This window comes from Mixophyes fleayi, chromosome 10 (genome assembly GCF_038048845.1).
Source record: "Mixophyes fleayi isolate aMixFle1 chromosome 10, aMixFle1.hap1, whole genome shotgun sequence".
NCBI lineage: Eukaryota > Metazoa > Chordata > Amphibia > Anura > Limnodynastidae > Mixophyes > Mixophyes fleayi.
Window position 1 is genome coordinate 23305623 of NC_134411.1, and position 20848 is coordinate 23326470.

Here is a 20848-nt window from a genome sequence, read left to right on the forward strand (position 1 = left end):
ATTGGCGTAGGTACCCGTCTAAACTGAGGTAACTATAGGGCGTCAGATGGACATTTTAATCTCCGATATAACGTTACATGGCAGTGTTTCACAGTGTAATACTGCTTTTCTGTAATAATGTCATACACAGAGCCTTGGCTACTGATCATTACCTTCTATAGTCACTGCGATGAAGACACAACAACATAATATAGAAGGAAACGGCAGGTACAGTGTGGTAAAATAAAGGATCCTTTAATATGTAATTTAGTATACACGTAGTGATCCTGGTAACCCCACGTATTCCAGGTAACAGATTTAAGGGCGGCGTGTTTATAATTTTGTTTTACTAAAACTATTGTTACTCCCACTTTTTCTGAACTTGGTGCCTTTGACTGCTCTGTGGCTGAGAGCCCAGTGAGGTATCACCAGATAGTGCCCCCTGGATATAAGGTAACAGGTGGAGGCTCCTAATGTTACAAAACACAGCGTTGACATGGGATTCAAACACAAACTAGATATTTCAGTTAATTATTTACTAGGCTAAATACCACCTTGTTCTTGGTGGTTCAGCTGTGCTTTATAAAAAACAATCCATCAGCCTTCCCTCCCCTCAATATAAACTTTTGACTTGAATGTACAAATATGGACGGACAGCCAGTGCTTTGAAAACTAGTCCAGGCGTTCATCATGTTAATGGATGAGAATGTACCGAAATGTCAGATCATCGAATCGCTGGACACTAGTGAATCCATTGTTCTTGTGTAGTCATCAGTGGAATCTCTGTCAGACTGATGGTTATGCAAATGTATTAACCCGCCTGGAAAATGGATCAAGATGCTATTCATTGAATCATTGTTACGTAAACTTATTATTTTATTCTGTCTTCGGTTTGCAAAACTTAAACCTTTATTGCAATAATTAAAAAAATTAAAAACCTTTCCGGGACGTTAGTCAACGGGAACTTGATCTCTTGGGGGAAAACAGAAAAACCTGTTGTTGCAGTAGTGCTGCGGTGAGGTCACTGCTGTAAAGTGATCTCCAACACACACAACCTACATTTAGAATCATTTCACTTTGTGGAAAGCAGAAGTTGCAAATACATTTCCTTATCAACTTTTAGTTCTGAACTACAGCAGAAAATCTCACTTCCTTTTATTGCTAATATTTAATCTTTATTGTTGACATTGTACAAAACCCAAGCATGAAGTCATAAGGTCTAATGTGCTTTTCCATCTTTACGTTGATTACAGGCTTATGTTTTGGAGCGTGACTGCTAAACCTATTGGCTTTACCAGAACTGATGGTTTATTGTTATGTATTTTCGCACAGATCATTCATACCATTATTGTGGTGTTCCACTACTGTCCCTGCTAAAAAAAAAAGATGTATACTATGCTATTTACACTGTATCTTAAGCAATTACTGTCCAGATTGTTCACGGAATTCTATGAACTGCGGTTGGTAGTATTTTGTCAACTAGGCTCTGTGCTTTGCAATGGAATATTGTCTATTGTAATCGAAGGAGTGCGAGCAAAAACATTTGCAAATATCATTTCAGGTGTAGCAATATTGCATATTTTGCCAAATGGAAATGTATGTACCAGAGGATCAACGTAGTATTAAGCGTTTCGCCGTAATCCTTGGTTTGTAAAGGTAAAGCGAACGTCTCACTGACTGAATCTTTGTGCTATTTCTCTCCAGATGCGGTATATTTCACAAACTCAAGGATTACCGGGAGAACATTTATTAAACATGGGTACAAAAACGTCCAGGTTCTTCTGTCGTGAAGCAAGTGTTCAGTACCCCGGATGGAGGCTAAAAGTAAGTGAGCTTTTCTATAGCCCTTAAGGCTTTGCCGTGGATAACGGTTAGGTAGCGCTGCTTCCGCCTGGTGATCGTTGGCTCAGCCCTTTCTCTGCTACGTGGGGTGTCGTCCTGTAGATTGCATTTGTACTCACAGTTCAACCTGAAATCCACTGTGATAGCATCAGAGTTATTGTATTCATATTATGATGTCTCCTTGTTTCTGTAATATCTAGATGTTTATGTAGTACCAGTCATCTTTCATTTTACTCACTCCTTAAAAACCGAGTACTAGTTCAGAGAAATGTGATCCCCCACTTATGACCTAATGAAGTATACTATTGATCTTGGATAGATAAAAAATAAGTTGCTTTAATAAATAAATACATTGCTCTAGTCTGAGACACTGTTTCTGGTGTTACGCTTCAAATCCCCCACGAAATCCCTTATTTTGGTACATATTTGGCCTTTTTGTTGAGCGTACATTTGTCATAAACATCCGATTTCATTTTCTTTTGATTATGTGGCCTTTTCTCTTAGTTGCCTACTCTTTAAAAAGTTATTGACATTTAAAAAAATGTCTGCCTCCTTCGTAAGGATCCCATTGCTTCAGATAGCTGTTCATGGCTTCATTTCAGTTGCAGCTGCAATTCAACAATTCGTTATGTATGTTAAACAGAAAAAATCATCCAGAAAAGGGACTTTACTTGGCTGAACATATTATGGGACACTCTGATCGACCAAATTAAATTGGTATAAACTAGAGATTTCCATTATATATATTTTAGTCGCCGCCTGTAGCTGAAAAGTCGGCCTAACTGTGGTTCGTTTTTTAAGGATGCTCAGTTAGAATTTCAGAAGAAAGTGTATTTCTTTGATCAAATCTGTATTAATAAATCACTTATCATCCCGGCAGGCCGGTCATTACACCAGGGAGTTACACACTGTGTTTACATGTACACGGCTTCTGTGATGTCAAATGAAGTATTTATCCTGCTCAATGCCTGTATTTTTTATCTTTACAATAACAGACCTTGGAAGAGCATGAAACTGAAACGGGGTTGAAGTCTAAAGAAACCAGGAAGTATTTATTCCACACTTTGGAGGATATAGTGCATGTAAGTACATGAATCATGGCGGTAAGCGCTCAGCCGCTGCGCTTTTCACAGCGCCGTTATTTCGCAACCGCTATTCAACATGTTGCGCATTGGTTGCAAGTAAGTTTATCTGAAGGAGGAAAAACCCCTAAATGTAGCCAGTACTTAAATAAATGAACAAAACATGTACAATCTATTAAATGTATTTGAACAAGTTGTACATTTAGGTTTTACTGTTATCCACTGAAATTATCTCATGACCAAAAGGGGGGATGGGGAGGGGTGGGGAGCAGTGGTATGGTCACCATCGTTTAACTAAGTTGAGTGTGACATTTCAGCATACAATCACTGACCGCATCTCACGTTTGACCTCAGGTGAACATAGTGATGGGTCTGGATGGTAATGACTTGATGGCCGAGAAAGCCGACAGGAGAGAGTTCGCTGGCCTGTTGAAAAAAATGATGATGATCGATGCCGACGTGAGATTCAGTCCGGAAGACACCTTGAGCCACTCCTTTGTTACTATGAAGCACCTTTTAAACTTCCCCCACAGCAACTAGTAAGTCACCTGCACCAGCTCTGATAAACCAAAGTCATTTTTTTCATAAGCCACAACGTAAATCCATTACAGGCAGTCATTGTGTAATTTGTGCACGGAGATGTGTAACAAACATTTTCTGCAATTAAAGATCTTGAAATACCACAGCCGGTGAACGACATGCCTCGCGTAACGATAATGAGATTTCTCTTTAAATGTCTAATCTTCCGTCTTACAGAATTTAAAATAGCCCTCTCACAGCCTTTCCTCCCAATAGGGATTTGTCTTGTGGTGTTTAGAGATTTGAATGACAGAGGGGTCATATGTTTAGATACTTGTCTAACAGGCCTCACACACTGAGCATTAACAGACGCCTGATCACTAGTGCTGTGTGCAAGGAATCCTTCTGCTGTATATTGTCATTTTGATTTATATTGTAACAAAATACTGAGTCCCATTGCTTTCTAAGTGATCATTACCTCCTCTAAGTTAGTATTCAACAGTAGCATCAAAGTAGATCTTTACATTTTGCCTGACAGTATTGTGTTTTCTTGCAAATGTCCCTTTAAAGACTTGACATTTTAATATTGATATTTTGGATTTTAATTGTTGACATTTCCAGAGAGTTTATTAGCAGAAAAGTATGCGTTGGAAGAGATGAAGGGGGAGTATGTACGTTTAGCAGGCTGTAAACGGCCCACATGTCAGACGGGAAACTCTGTCACTGTCGCGTTTGTCCAAACTGGTTCCTTTACTTTGTCAAAGTCTGTTATCCCGTCTGCTGTGAATTCCTTGCCTCATATGCATATGGCAATAAGGAAAGCCATTGTTTACATAATATGCCAACTGGAACATGTACAGCAGCTTGAACATGGAAAATGTGACCGCATTGAAATATTTACAATTGTATTGGTGCACAGGAACATTCTTAAATAGGTCAAAGCTGAACTATTGATTAAACAGACTAGACAGATGGCCGCGCTGGGATTTATCCCCTTTGCCGCTGCTGAAGACACTGGAAGTGAAGGGGTTATATAGCTTTGTGGCTTAAGTGGAAGAATTCTTTTATGTTAGAACAACCTGGTGTCAGAGTGCAGAGCAGCTTCCTGCTCACTATGGGTATTGTGCGAGCTACTACAAGCATGTGTGTCACATGACCACACCCACAAATACCTAGGGGTCTAGTTTCCCAGAAAAACACCAAAATAACATTTGTTATCGGATGGCAGGGACGTTTTATACTAGACCGTTTCATCCGGATCTTTTACAATGAGGTCGCCATATAAAATAATACGGATTTGGGTTTGTTGCAAATTTTGTTGTTAGCTATGCATTTATGTATTGGAAAGTATATTTTGCGTATGCTGGGTGTTTACTGTTTACTGTCTAGGCAAATATAAATGTTTTAAAAACAAATATTATTTAGAATGTACAAAATTAAAAATAAACTTTTCTTTTTTTTTTCTCCCACAATAGTGTGAAATCGTGTTTCCATATAATGGATGTTTGCAAGTCTCGAAACAACTTATGTGACGCAACTAACCGCAATAAAACATCTGTCATGAGACCGGTTGCCACCGCCAACGCATCTAACATTTCAGCCGGTTACACCAATATTGGCAATGTTCGGGGACAGGTGGGTATTTGATGCTTATTGTTATAAACATTCATTTTCACAGCTAGTTTTAGTTTGTGTGCCCTACTGTAGATCCCTGGTGTATTCTTATTTTAGAAATTAACAGGAAATCAACCCACTAAAAGTTGAAATGTTCCACGTTTTATTCTCCTTAATTACTGAGATTATACATTAAAAAGATTTAGCTATGTCCTAGAAACATGTAACACTTCTGGAGCAAATTTCAGTGGAATAAAACGTACTATGGGCAGTTTATGTAGAGTGCAGGGGGCTGCCTAAAATATCTGTTTTCTCCAGTGTTCTTCTAGCTGTGTTATTTAAACATATTTATAGTGGGCTTAAGATATCATTCATGATCTGCCAAGCAGCCAGGTTCTTGTGGTGCCCTGTGACATGAAGTATCAGGTTTCAGCATGAACAGTGAGCGTAGGGTTTGGTGCAATTCAGGGTGATTTTTATGAGAATTCCTGTGGAAAGGAGCATTGTACCAGTGCCCACATGGCATTGTGGGCCTCTGTGTTTGTTAATGGCTGAAAACTGATTCTGTTTAGCTTCACATTGTCTAACTTTCTTCTCTTAGGCTTTAACAACATCGGGCCATTCAGTTATACATCACGGCATACCAGTGCAGGCAGGAACTGCTCCATATGGTTGTAACGAAGCTTTTCAACAAACACTGATGCTTTGTCCTCCCACCATACAAGGTATACAGTCCGCTAGGTATAACGTAAGGTTCTAGCACTCATGTCCATGTTGTAATAAGTAGTTTATTTTACTGGTTCACCACTCAGGCCGCTCCACCAACGCAGGTTTTGTTGCTCATCTGCTAGGAGCATAGGCGGAATAATCTGTGCCGCAACATTCATCTAGTGCCGCAGCATACATCTAGTGCCGCAACACACATTCTTCTAGTGCCGCAACACACATTCTTCTAGTGCCGCAACACACATTCATCTAGTGCCGCAACACACATTCATCTAGTGCCGCAACACACATTCATCTAGTGCCGCAACACACACTCATCTAGTGCCGCAACACACACTCATCTAGTGCCGCAACACACACTCATCTAGTGCCGCAACACACACTCATCTAGTGCCGCAACACACACTCATCTAGTGCCGCAACACACACTCATCTAGTGCCGCAACACTCATCTAGTGCCGCAACAGTCTGGTAAATCTACCCGGAATCACTACAGTTCCTGACTGTCGGCTCCTTAGATAGCATTTGATGCTCTATAAGACACTAAGTGATGGCTCTGTGTAGTACTATACCGATAGTGCTAATGTCATCATTTTACTTATGATCTCTTACATTTAATAGTAGTTGGTTGCAAAACGTCCACTCCTGTTTTCTTCTATGGGTCTGATGTTCATAGAAAAGTGTTTCCCCTGTATATTGAATTCTGACACTTTCCTCTTTCTTGTAAAGCAGTTTGTCTACTGTTCCTTTAGCTTATTGACTCCATTGTTATAAAACCATATCATTCTTTCTTGCAGGAATGCCTCCAAACCATGGCAAGCCCACAAGTTTTTCTATGAGAGTAGATAATGCAATGCCCCTTGTTACACAGGCTCCAGGCATGCAGTCCATACAGATAAGACCAGTCCTGTCCCAGGTGAGTGTTTTTTTTTTAGTAACGGGTTTATATAATAGACTGTAACTCTCATTTTACCCTGCAGTCACATTGTAATTAGTGCTGCCATACTGATTATCACTGTTACGCTTACAGCACACGTGGTCGAATGGAACACAGCCAATATTGGTTCCTGCCTGGCAACAGGTGACCACTATGGCACCAACAACTACAACTCTTGCCTCTGACACCATGGCTGGGCCACAAAGAATCGGAGACTGGGGGTAAGTTATGACGTTTGTGCTTCAGGTCACCTACCTGTACTTAAAAACATTTGCACACAGGCGGTCAATTTTCTTATCTTGTCCGTTTATTTTGTACAGGAAGGTAATTCAGCATGGAAACCATTACAGTTCAGTGATTTTGCAGCCTCTCTTAACCAACCAAATGGCACTGTCGGCCGCTCAGCCCATCAGTCTAGGCATCGCACATATGTGGCCTCAGCCTGCTGCTAATATGAGGAATAAACATTGTCAAAACAGGTACGATGTAACAAAATTTCCAGTATCGGGAAAAAAAAAAATATAATATAATAATATAATATGATGTTATGCTGCTCTTTACCACTAATCTCATGGTCTGTTTGCAGGAGTAACACAATACAGGACCCTGTTGTCCACAATAAAGCACTTACCTCTCCAAAGATTGCAAACAGCGCAAAGACCACAGAGCCCGAAAGTTGTGCGTTACCCCAGGACAATCAGAACCCGGAGGTGCCGGAGGGAGAGTCGTGTAAGGCACCCGAAGAGCCGACCGTAGATGTTTCCAGTCAGCAGAGGCAAACCATTGTGATAGCTGATTCCCCATGCCCCACAGTACTCAGCCTCATTTCCATTAGCAGCGATAGTGACGAAGAGGATCCAGCGCGGCCACACTCATTGGAACAAGAGTAAGTGGGAGACTGTACAAATCGTGGAGAGTAAAGATGCGCTATAGCAGAAGCTTAACTTGCTTAAATAGAAACTAAACTCAAACATTGAAATCTTCTGATATGAACTTCAAATGACGGCATTATAAGCATTGGTGCCAGGAAAGGGGCCCTAGTGGGCATCTCCTTCAACAAAACTGAAGTGCCTATAAAAGGACAAAATGGTTTATTTGTAGGGATTTAACTGTTCATATGTCCCCATCTCTTTTGCTGATGGCTTTTTGTGACACTTAAGAGACATTATCAGCTGTCATTCTGTTTGTTAATGTTCTACCAATATAACTTTGTGCTTTAAGATAAATAAACAAACTGCTTGTGATCTTCTTATCCAGGTGTAAAGGAAGCCTGGACTGTGAGGCCTGTCAGAGTACTCTGAACATTGACCGCGTGTGCTCCCTGAGCAGTCCGGACAGCACCCTCAGTACGAGTTCCTCAGGCCAATCCAGCCCAGCACGTTACAGAAGAGCCAACAGGTACTCCCGAGTCTCTCTGTTTATCACAAACATGTATACAACACATGCATATAAAATATATAACATACATTAACCATACACACAAAACAAACCCAAAACATTACCTCAATCAACACGATCATACTATTTAAGATAGGAAAAACAGTAATTAATACTTAGGTTTTTTTTTTTATAAACCTACATATTTTTGCCTAGCTATCCCTTCCATTTTATGGTTCAAACTAAATTATATTGTTGTATGATATCTAAAGGGAGAGTTAAATTTTATAGACTATCTACACTTTCTGATTTGCCCCATTTCCATTACCTGAAGCTGGACGTCATTCCGGCTCTGGCTCCCATAGACCATGCTGATTCTTGCACTAACTAATAATCTTCTGATATGAATGCTGCTTGGAAGCCATATGATATGATCAGCACATGCACCTTTTATTTTAGTGGCTGAGAATATTCTGTGTTACTTAGATGTCTGTTTGACAAGTTAGAACTTTTAGGTGTGTATTGCATGTGAATGGTCTATGGATGTTGCCTTGTCTCTCTGTATGTTTGCTGTACATAGGCATCAGCTACTCTGTGTCTTTGAAAGCATAACTGAATGAATGGATGCTACTCACTTAGAGATTTGTACTTAGGTGTATTTTGACTTGTGTCATTTCTGCGGTGTCCTTTGCAGCATGTCAGATGATGAGCCCGAGAGCGGCTGTGAAACAGTGGATGGATCTCCAAGTTCCGATTCCTCTGGTCATGTCAGCCCATTCGTCAAGAGCAGTTTCGTCGGGCACCCCAACCAGTGCACGAAAACTCGAGCATCAGAGAAAGTGGAAAGTGAACCTGCCGTGTGCACCTTAGTAGTTCCACCAATCAGAATTGAAAACCGCAGGATCAATTCCCATCGCGCCACCAACAAAGGTAGGTAACGTGTACATGACCTCACCCTGCTAAACTATGGAGTTGTATGCGACCATGGTATAGAAATGTGTGCGGTGAGCAATCGTACTGGTGGACTGATGTTCAGAGAAGATTATTAATGAGCCATTACTATATGTGGAGGTATAATGCATATAATTTAGGAAAGTGAACATAGTACAACTGAATGAGGTTATCTCCCCAATCATTACTGACCATACTGGCAGCAGTTAGTAATAGAAGGGTATTTGATAACTTTCAGTGCCCTCATGACTGTGCTGGAACTAGAATCATTGTATCCTTACTGCTCCAAATCTTTTGAGTCAATTGGGTATTTGAGTGAATTTTGCTGAATATTGTATTCAGTTTCTGCATCTGAGCTACACAAATCCTGTTTCAGCGTTGCTCAAGGTGCTTGTAGTTCTTCTGTAGCTTCCTATGAGCTTAACATTGCATGTTACCTAGAGAGTAACAAGCAAAAGGAAAAGTATTTCATGCAATAAATCTGTGTGCTGCCTAGCCCTTTATATACCCTTACATCCCAGCGCTGGATATTTACGCAGTCACACTTCCTTTCTGTGATATCAGGAGATATCTTTTCCTCTGCCTGGGGGATAGCAGAGTGAAGGACATAAAGTTTATGACTCACAGTGGCAAATAAAATGGTAAATGTTCCAGCCTTTGACATTACTGTTTCTGTGTGTGACTTCTATGGAGCCACACAGGACACCTCCAAGTTCTTCGGTGAGCTTTTAGTATTTGTTCTCCTTTTCTTATTTTAGCCACTGGAGTAGTTCTATGTTTCATGTGTATTTGTAGCAATATTTATCTCTATATTACATTGTATCATTTCACTTTAGTGTTGAAAATACTGATTGTGTGCCCAATACTAAGAAATAACTGGCTAGATTGAGCAAAGCACTTAGGTGCTAAATTGAAAGCAAATCCAGCTACTTGGTGCAACATTTGCACCTAGGAAAACTAGTCTGTGCGGCGGGAAGGAATGTAATATGCACAATGTGATTTAGAGTTGAGGGAAGCAGTGTGACCCAACTCTAAAATGCAATGTGACCAGGATATGTGTGCAGCATGTAAGAGCGCCCCCTGCAGTACAGCATGGTTTCCTTGGCTGCAGATTCTGATTCCGTGTATAAGAATCCTCCTTTACTGTAGTAAAGCAAACCGCTGACCATCAGGGCAAAAATAACTTTATAAGAATATTAAGGTTGATGGGGCTCAGTCTGGGATTGTTCTGCTGTATAGTTAGGCTACTTTCAATGAAACATTTGCATCAAATAATATATAGTTTTCTAGAGTGCAATATGTGGTGGAAGAAGTGCAACTAAGCCTATTCAGTGACGTGCGTGTGCGCGTGTGTGTGTGCGTGTGTGTGTGTGTGCTGCATCTCTTTAGAGGCATTGAGCATAGATTGCAGAAATCCAATAGAAAACTAGTTTTCATATAAGATGTTTATTTGTGCAGAATATTTACAGCAGACCTATCACCGGTATCTATGAAAATCTGTTTTACTTTATTACAAAATGTTTGCCTGGGAGAGAGCACTTTATTCTCTCTGGCAAGCTTCCCCCAGCCCCGCAGAAGAGCCTTGAGGTAGAGAGTGAGATCCCAGGCTGCCATTCTCTATAACTCCCCAGCTCTCCTGCAGTGTGGGGCTGGAGGCAGCCAGCCTGTTAGAAAGTGTAGCCCATAAACCGTTCTTTGAATAACTTCTACAGTAAACAGGGTTTCAGGGAACCCACAGAGGGCCATGCCATAGTAAAGCAAAAAAAATAAAATATCATTGTAAGATCTCCTCTCTTTAAATTAGGGCACTGTGGATTATATTTAAATCATGTTTTCCAGACACAGCTTGCCATCCGTTAATAAAAGGCCGGTCGGCTCCAGGCAGAAAAAACCATCCCACGGCCCTTGGGAATCGCCAGAAAAAAATGACATCAGCATTCCAGCATCAGCCCCTGAGTTTCAGTCAGGTATGTGTATCATATCATCAGACACACATCTAAATGATAGATTGAAGGCTTACACATTGCTCTCTCTCCCCCGGCCCTTGTGCATTGGTATGGTCCATGAAGCCTGCATAAGCACCTGTTGTGTTTTGTTTTTCTTTATTGCTCCAAATGTAAGTGCTGTTTTCTGCATCACATACAGAGGAAACAGCAACTTTATTTAATAATTATTTCTGATTTGTATACTAAGATGTGTATTTTTCTGCACGTCTGTCAGTCTCGTATAAATGTTTCCTGTCTGACAGGTGCAACATTTCGGGTCTGGACATCAAGAATGGAACGGAAACTATGGGCACAGAAGACAGCAAGCATTCTTGCCACCCGGTCACCCTTTCACCCTACAGCACGGAAGTCCAAATCACAGAGCAGTTCATGCACATCTTGGAGGCCACCCTCCTCTGCTTTCTTACCCACGCTCTGCTGCACCTATGGCCCACCTACTGGCCTCTCCTTGTACCTCAAGGCCGATCCTACAACACCCGGCCTACAATCTGTCTCATCCCAACGGCATCGTTCACCAGGTGGCGGTGGGCATCAACCCCCGGCTTTTACCTTCGCCTACCATCCACCAGACTCAATACAATCCGATTTTCCCATCTCACACGTACATCGCTGCCTCCCCTGCTTTCACGGGATTTCCAATGAGCCCAACGAAACTCAACCGGTATCCGTACATGTGAAAACCGCAGAGGAAACTCAACAATAAATTGGAGAACGAATTTAAAAAAAACATGGCTTTTAATAAATACTTTGCCATTGCACAAAAAAAAAAAGAAACAAAAGATATTTTTTGAATCATGTTGACTTGGGTGCAATTTAAAACAATCTTCAGCTTTAAAAAAAAAAAAAAAAAAGATGAAAACGAAAAAATTCACTTTTAATGTGTTTTGCACATTTGGTATAAATGGTCTCTGGTCCTGTTCTCTTCTATAGTAACTCTAGACAGGTGACTTACAGGAGCAGAAGTTCACTTTCTCTCCTGCTATTTTTTTATACAATTGCCTTCTAACTAGTGCAAGACACATTTTCGGGAAGCCATTCAGTGTACAGGTTTAGCGCAACAAATGCACATAACGTCAGCGGTAGGGTGTACTTGTGTACGTTGTTTCTGTTCCGTACGTCTTGGTGTTTCAGTGTTGGGTCACTTGGCTACTGAGTCGATGTTCACATTGCATGTGTCTTTTGCATGGGCGGAAGACGAAAAAGACGTTGCCTAGACCTTCGCTATTCAATGTCGTCGTCCTAATAATCAGCTGCATTGTAAACTGTTCCCACACATAGTGCCTTAAATATTTGAGGTTGTTAATGTTATTACTTAATATATATTAATGTCAAGTTTCAGCACTTAAACTTCAAATCTGCTGATATATAAATATCTATTTTTTCGAGATAACTTGAGTATTTGCTCAATTAGGGGTTTGTTCATTTGTTTTGTTTGGTTGTGTGGTATGATTTTTTAGGTATAGGTGTTTTCCTTACCAACAGAACAGCATGTTTTTTTTGCTGTAGATGAATTTTGTTGTCTGGTTATTTTCTTTCATTTCAGAATGACATAGATACTTAGCGAGCGTCACATAGCCTGATACGCTTTTGAAGTTATATTTCTTCTTAGAATTAACGCTGGCTGCACGTTTTTTGCTAATCACAGTCGACAGGAACTGCAATATCGTCTAAGTGGATCCTTCAATTTTTCTTTTTTCCTTTTTCGTCACAGCGTTTGTCCAATTGGCTGGATTTTATGGTATCCTACCGGCGTAGTAGTTATTTGGAAAAGGTTAACATTACAGCACGTGATCACGGTTGGGCAAACCACGCAGTATTCAATGAATTGTATCAAGAATTATTTACTCTACAAGTTTGACAAGATGTGATGTGTTTATTTTTTTGTGCGTGTGCAATTTTAGCTTTCATTTTATGCATGTGTCCGTTTTAACAGCCTACTTTTACATTATATTTTATTTACTTTTTTGAGTGGTGACTGCTTATTTAATACATTCCGTCAGGGTCATGAAATAATGTGCATATTTCAATATATTTCTTTTTTTTTAATTATTATTATTTTCCAGTTTTTAAATTGTGCTTCGTCCATATCGAGTTAATTTATCAGCACCAAAGACTTTGAAATCATCCATTTCTTGTAATGAAATTAAATAAATAAAAGGTAGCTACATTTTTTTTTTTTGCATAGACCTAAATTATACTGTAGTATAGTGGTGGGCTTTAAGAAAAGGTATTAAGACTAATGTTTTTAGCTTTGGGCAAGTAATAATTCTGTCATTTATCTTGAATGTATACTAGATAAGCTGCTATATATAACAGACGCCACTTTCGATAGCTGTGAACTTGGCTTCATATCCCATTAATACTTCGCCTTACTTCTGTTCTGAGTCTAATTATATATGAAAGTGTAGTGGGGTTTTTTCTGATTATTCATTTATTTTTTTCATTTACTTTTATGTTTGACGTGTCCTTTGTAACTACTGTATTGTAAATTATGGATCCTTACTGTGTATGTTATTTTTGGGGTGTGTGTTTTTATGCATCAGTATTTTATCTCCATAAATTTTGAGCTCATTACTGCATATAAGTGGGTGTATTAATGTAAGTTAATTTTTTTTTTTTTTAATGTTTTCATATTGCTGTCGTGTATACATTTTTAAAAGAAAAACCTTGCAGGCTTGATTTAACTTTTTATAATAGAATTTTCTTTTGACTCTGATCTACAGATACATTTTACAGCCAGTGACTGGAATAGTGAAATGTTATATATAGGCTGAAGGTAGCTTGGGAGTTTAGCCTTTACTTTTGTCTAATCCATTAACACCACTATAATATACAGCATCTGCCCCAACTATCCAGAATCTATCGTTCGTTATTCTCTACTCCGTTAACCCTTTGCGGGCGCTTCCTGGGTGTCCGCTTTGCAAGCCCCCCTGTAGCACTGGGTGGTGTTAACACAAGCAGTGTTTTATTTAATGAATGTTTAAACAAAAATGTGCCTATAACAAGATTTTATAAAAATAGAGAAAATGTCCTAAAAATACAACAGTGTTAAAAAAAAATAAAAATAAAAATTGTAAAAAAAAAACCACGGGAAAAAAGAATCCAGCATTGCGTTTTTAATTACTGGAGATCTTTTTCCCCCTACAAATCTCACTATGCATAATGTACATTACTCTCTGATCCATTATTTCTGTACAGCTGTATTTAATTGTCTGTATTGTAGCCCTAATGATCTGACTTGGTGTTAAAAATTATTGCCTAGTTTAGGTTTGTGTCCGTTAACACATTATGATGAAGTCATCTAGTGCAGTTTGTTGTATGAATACATTAGAATAAGTGGCCTTTCAGCCGCTAGCTGTTGTGAAGTACAACTTCCAACATCCACAGGGCTCCTGCACACAATATACCATTTAATCAGTCTATCCCTTTGTTCCAGGTTTTTTTTGACAGGCGGCTGGAGGAAGGAAGGAAGCTCACATACAGATCACTGATTTGTAGGGAGCGACGGCGCTGCACAATGTGATCTTATCAGAGCAGAGGAAGGAGCGTGGATAGGACATGGTCTGTTTTCTCATGTCCCTGTTCTGGCATCCGCTTTGGTAAAACTGCCTTGTGCAGGGCACCGGCATCTCTCCGTAGAGATCAGTGATCTCCGTCTGCGTATGCTCCTGCCTTTTACTCACCTGTCAAAAGGAAACAGACCAGAGAGAGAGCTTTAAAGATCCCATCTGCATATAGGAAGACATAAACACTCTAAATACAGCTGGAGAAAAGCAGCGTGCTGCCTGTGAGGTGGAAGGGGGATCTTCTGTTTAGCTCATGTATGTGTACCACAATCACAATGGGCCACCTTATTGCCATAGTTGGGTAGCAATGATATTGTAAGCATGCATTGTTGGTTGAGATCTACAGGTCACTGACACCCAAGTTTAGTAGTGACAGGGTTAAATCTGAGCGTTATAATGTAGGTTTCCAGTTGGGGGTGTACTCTAGTTGTTGTTGTCTGAAGAAGGCCTTGCTTGCTGTATTGTAGTCTCGGGCCAGCTAGGAGACCTCATGCAGCCTTGGCAACACTATGGTTGTAGCTGAACCACTTATTGAGAAGTCCATGTCCACTGTTCAGATGTCTCGCAGCAGGAGTCCCAGGAAATAGGACTCCCAATATTTTTCCCAGCTTTGTGATTATCAAATGGGAGGTGTAGCGATTGTTGGTGCAAATTTTACCCGTAGTGTGTTCAGGGATTTCCATTGCGTAAGAATCGATGGCTAAGTGCAATCATGCCCTTGTTGTCCGAGGTCAAACCATGAAACAACAGATTTTTTAACACTGCAGACGCTAAAGAGGAACAATCATGAAAGACCTAGTAAATTCTGACTACCTGCCATGTATAAGGTGCCCCCTGGCTGTCGCCATACAGAAGTGCTTCTATTTATGTATTGAGCCTCAGCCGTGAGTCACTGCTTGAGCTTTTTGTAACCTGGCTAAACTGTATATATGTATTATCTGTATAATATGTATAGCTCTAACAATGTACACAGCACTTTACACATTTACAAGGCTGGATAAAAATCAAAGGAGCAACGGCAACTATTAGGAAAAGTAGGCGGAAAGAGTGTCACTAACATAAACTGAGCCAATATATAGCACATACTCCACAGTCCTAGAAAAGATCACTTGGTTTTTCACGATTGTCTCCTCTTTATACGCGCTGCAGGTTAGGAAAGCCACAAGCCGCCAGCAGTCAAGATTTCGCGTTGAACATGCCCTTCCTAGCCCGTTAATCCACATTAATTAATGCACGGTAACAGTGTTGGCAGAAAGTTTCCTTAGTGCTGTTAAAAGGTCATTAACAGTCGGCAGTGGGAAACAGCAGGTGGTGTTTCAGCAATAGTCTGCAGTGCTGGTAGGAAAACAAAGTGCAACATGTGAACTGTGGAGAATGAGGCCAGTTTGTTATATATATTTCCTCTTCAAGGTCTCCTGTGTGTTTGTTGACGATAAAGAATATCATTTTCCTGGTGTTTAAGGGTTTGCTGACGAGTGTTCTGTTTGGAACACAGAAAACACAAGGTTCTTGTGTGGTCGAGCCTTATAAAGGGTTCCTACAGGCATCATGGCGTGTTGGATCATGCAGGCAGTGCCGTGTTGTCTGGTTGCTGGTGTTATGTCTGATATACGTAGAGCCACATTCTTACCTACATACAGGTCCGGATGTTCCTGTAGGCTCTTTATGGTAGACAAGGAAAGAGAGAGGAGCAGTTCATATTGGTGGAGCTGAATACTTCAGTCAGGGACTGTTCAGTGGTTTCTGGGCACAACCAGAGACCATTAAAGATAGGATAAAGTCCAGCACTATTTTGAAAACTAGTAAAGATGGGTTTTTGTGAGCTATGTGTGCGAGAAGCCATTAAGCGACAGATATTTGGCCGTAATGTATATTCATTTTTAAATTCCCTCAATTGTATTGTGATGTTGTCAATGTTACAGTGCTTTGTCTCCTCAAAGAGCGGGGCTTTCCTTGTTTCTGTTGAGAATAATGTGTACCTGTAGTCTGCACACATTGACACAGCTACTGACGTCTGAGGCAAAGGAAGAGCCTCATTCCTCAGTGCTGTCACTTCCTCGTCAGTTGTTCGACTTCATTATTAGCCCTGGAGACCCCCTGCCTCCACTGTGAGTAGGCTCTGGGTCTGCTGTAAATGTTCCCTAGAACAGTGAGTCGCTAATCTGCTCCTCAAGGAAGCTAACAGTGCCTGTTTTCTATATTTCCTAGCTGGAACACAGGTGTATTAATACCGACACATTGTAAAAGAGGGACAGGTGGTACAGAGAACTACTGTGTGACCTGGAACACATTCACTGTCATCCGATTGGAGAAACACTGCTCTAGGACTTCATACATTTGTCCTGTACTTTATCTTTTTTAACTGCATTATGCATAAAGTAACTATTAGACAGAATAATTTTTTTATATATGAAAAGTACACTAGCACTGTGTTATGAATTCCCACTACCTTATAATGCCTTGTAATACCATTTACCACCACTGTGTGACATTATACTAAAGTAGTAAAGAGTCGGGTAGAGTTGTGGCCTCTCATGAGTGTAGTCATTGTGGATCATGGTAAAGACGGTAACAGTCTTAGGCCTTATACACAACGGGGCCTATATGGTGTCAGCACTGCGTTACGTCAAAGGTTCTGTGATCGCTCAGAAATTTAGGCCAGCATTTTTTTTCAAAGTACTCTTTGGACATGAAGATCGCCCTGTATTCTCAGCTAGGGCCCATGCATACAAAGTGGGCGCTTGCTGAAGGGTTCATTAAAACCTAATTTTCTGAGCGTTCCTTGCGCTTTGAATGCACCGCAGAAGTCTTATCCGTTTCCGGGTCTAAGAGAGCCTTGGGGAGAAGGTTATGGCTGTATTGTATTACTGTAGTGAGAAAGATCATTATTTCTTACAAGTCTGATTTCAGAAATTTAGACTAATATTGTAATTGAATTATAACACTGGCACTGCGGTAAATATTAATCTAATTTATGTCTAAAAGAAAAAGTTAATATACTAGATTGGAACTGGCTATCAGGCGGGCCCGTTGTATTTTTATGTCAAATTGTTTCTATACATCTGTAACCTGCTTTGTCTTAACAAATGTATGCTGCTCATTTGGCAATGAAGAGGTTACATTTTAATGTAGTAACTGGGCCGCCATCGCAAACCTTGGTCCCTTGTGGTCAGAAAAAAGGGTCTCCCAGAGCCCAACTCCAGAAGGAGTATGATTATTATGTATTCATGCTGGGACTTATAGTTCTGCTATAGCTGGTGTGAGCCTTGGCCTCGCAATTTGTAAGCTCATTTTTCTATCCAATCGGTCCATTAACTTTGTTTTATACTCGTTTTAAAAGCAGAACACAAACAATGTTGGAGACTTATTTTCTCATTAGCAATATTGTTAGAAGTCTGGTATATGGAGTTTCTCCAACAACATGGGTGCTGCATTAGAACACTGGAGACAGTGTGAAAAAGTGAATTTCTCTAGTGCTGGACCTCCCGTAACTAGCCAAATAGCCATTTCCCGACAGCGGAACCCCAAATCTCCCTCGATGGTGACCTGTGTGGCAATTTTTTTTCTTGTAAGGCCATTTAGCCAATCACAGCAGTCAGTCTGATCAGTCACACTTCATTGGTTGCTATTATGGTGCGGAGCATCAATCACTGGGATACTTTATTCCTGGAAGAAGGTCTCTTAAAACCTTATTAAGGTTTTTTTTTTTTTTAAATACCCCCCCTTTAAATAAAACACTGAGTGGCCGCAGAGGTGCTTCTTCATAAACAATTTACTATTTATTTTATACAAGTTCATTGTATTTAGATATTAACTCATTCAGGGTGTTATTAAGTATGCTACTGTACTAACTGATTTGGTTTGGGTTTTTAATTAAATCTGTATTTACTGCTATACTTGTGATTTTTTGGCTTGCATCAAGTAAAAGTTAACTCATACTGCAAGTTGTAGGACTGTTTGTTTAGAAATCCAGCTTTGTTTTAATATGATTACAAAGTTAATGAATTGTTACTGTTTGACAAATTGTAGTTTTGTTGCTTTCCTTTTTATTTTATCATTATTTGTTTTAATTTTTCTTTTTTTTGTTGAGCTTTTTGATTTTTATGCTACACTAGTTTGCCATGTAGCAATTGCACTGTGCAATATTCTAATATGAGGACTGGGAAACATTTTTATGGATGTATGTCTCGTTACAGTTTGCGATAGTATTTCTCTCTAGTTCTCAGTGATTTTCAATGTGACCAAGGCTTCTGTACTTTGTCACAAAAAGCGGGTTTCCAGGTAACTATTTTGGTGAGTGTCAAAAATATGAATTTATGGTGTATTATTGTCTAAATTCACTTTGAATTAAAATATATATTGCAGCAATTCCAATGGCTTTATGTCTTATTTATTCTGCATGACTTGCTCCTGCTGGGATGATTCAGTCAAATACTACTTGGCCACTTTCAGGCCAAACGAGGATCTGTCGGTTCTTACATTGTTATTACAGTTATGGTAACTTGAAAATGTCTGAATTCAAAGAAATGAATAATCTTGTACATGTGACAGAGACGGTGGCCTAAAGCGACCACTCAGGCCGTGATATCATAGCAGATATCTGCCAATTGCAGTGTGTTGGACCCCAAAATAGCTGCGATGCCAGACAACGATCCTATTGCAGACTATAGAATCATTATAGGGAACGGTGGAAGATCACTGTCATCAACCTGTCGGTGCGGCGTTAGTCAGACCTCAGTGGCCGGAGATATGTGCAGTTGTTGAGGTGTCACACTGAAGAAGTAGATCATGATTCAGACATGGGCTGAATCATGGTCTATCATCACAGGGAATCATGGTCTATCATCACAGGGGTGTGATGTTAGATAGGTATTCATCACCATCATCATCGCCGTTTATTTATATAGCGCCACTAATTCTGCAGCGCTGTACAGAGAACTCACTCACATCAGTCCCTGCCCCATTGGAGCTTACAGTCTAAATTCCCTAATATACACAGACACACAGACTAGGGTCAATTTGTTGGCATCCAATTAACCTACCAGTATGTTTTTTTGGAGTATGGGATGAAACCGGAGCACCCAGAGGAAACCCACGAAAACATACAAACTCCACACAGATAAGGCTATGTTCGGGAATTGAACTCATGACCCCAGTGTGGTAAGGCAGATGTGCCGTATCCCATCATACATGGTCATATCCTCAGTAATTATCAGCCCACACACAGTACAATGGTTGGTCAGAAGCTGGGTACACACTACAGAATTTTCCACCAACTTTTTATGCCGATCGATTTTACATGCGATCGCTCGGTCCATGGACTGCATACACACTAGCCCTGTTTAGGACGATAAGGGAAGAGCAGCTGTTCAGTTAGTGACTTTTTACAGCCATGTTGTCGTGAGCAATGACTAATTTCATACTCACTGTTGTGGATCGGTCGGAAGTTTATACACACTACACAACGGAAACGAGATTGGAACGAAAATATTAAACGGTACGAACAAACAAATGAGGCGACAATCGTCCATTTGGACAGACTTTCGACCATCGTGTCACTGCACACACTGACCCCACTTTTGAACGAGTTGTCGTATGTCGGCTGATTTAGCCGATTATTGGATGAAAACTGTATAGTGTGTACCCAGCTTAACTGTGCTGATCACACGATAAACAACCGTTTGGTAAGATATCGCATTAGTGTATACGCTCCCTCAATCATGTTTCATTGTTTCAAAGCACATCGTATCATTTCATTTGGTTTTACAAACTTCCTAAAAATCACGAACAACGATGAAACAATGTCGGACAAATGTGGAAGTGTGTAGGCACTGACAACCGGTAGTGTAGGCAGATCTATATAGAGTTTACAGAGTCACAATATTCTCAACAGATGGTAATGACAAATGAAGAGCACAGATATGAAGGTAAATCGTGTAGGTGCGTACACATGAATCAGCATGCTCATCGGGACTTTCAGGCGTCTGTGAAATCGTTACAGAAATTGCATCTGCAGTAATTTTCTATAGTGTGTACCCAGCTTAACTGACTACATTTATCAGCTATAATTGCACAATGTATGCACAGTTTAATTGGAAGGTAATGCAGTATTCATATACTCTATATACACACACACACACACACACACCAGGCCTAATAATATAATGTGTAATATGTAATTAATGTTTGTCATTACCTGTATTCTGAAGTTTCTTTGCTTATTTAAGAGACTGTGAAAAACAACGTTTG

General features: G+C 40.1%; 1 protein-coding gene across 1 annotated transcript in view; it reads left to right on the forward strand.

Moving 5' to 3' along the window:
- Positions 1-18973, forward strand: part of HIPK3 (homeodomain interacting protein kinase 3) — a 52529-nt gene extending 33556 nt beyond the window's left edge. The window contains exons 4-16 of the mRNA XM_075188060.1: positions 1684-1803; positions 2817-2903; positions 3258-3442; positions 4898-5057; positions 5638-5761; positions 6560-6678; positions 6793-6920; positions 7020-7178; positions 7286-7585; positions 7957-8097; positions 8771-9006; positions 10867-10994; positions 11276-18973. Coding sequence (XP_075044161.1) covers positions 1684-1803; positions 2817-2903; positions 3258-3442; positions 4898-5057; positions 5638-5761; positions 6560-6678; positions 6793-6920; positions 7020-7178; positions 7286-7585; positions 7957-8097; positions 8771-9006; positions 10867-10994; positions 11276-11710 — 2322 coding nt within the window. The 3' untranslated portion in view covers positions 11711-18973. The remainder of the gene's footprint in view (positions 1-1683; positions 1804-2816; positions 2904-3257; positions 3443-4897; positions 5058-5637; positions 5762-6559; positions 6679-6792; positions 6921-7019; positions 7179-7285; positions 7586-7956; positions 8098-8770; positions 9007-10866; positions 10995-11275) is intronic.
- Positions 18974-20848: the final 1875 nt, after the last annotated feature.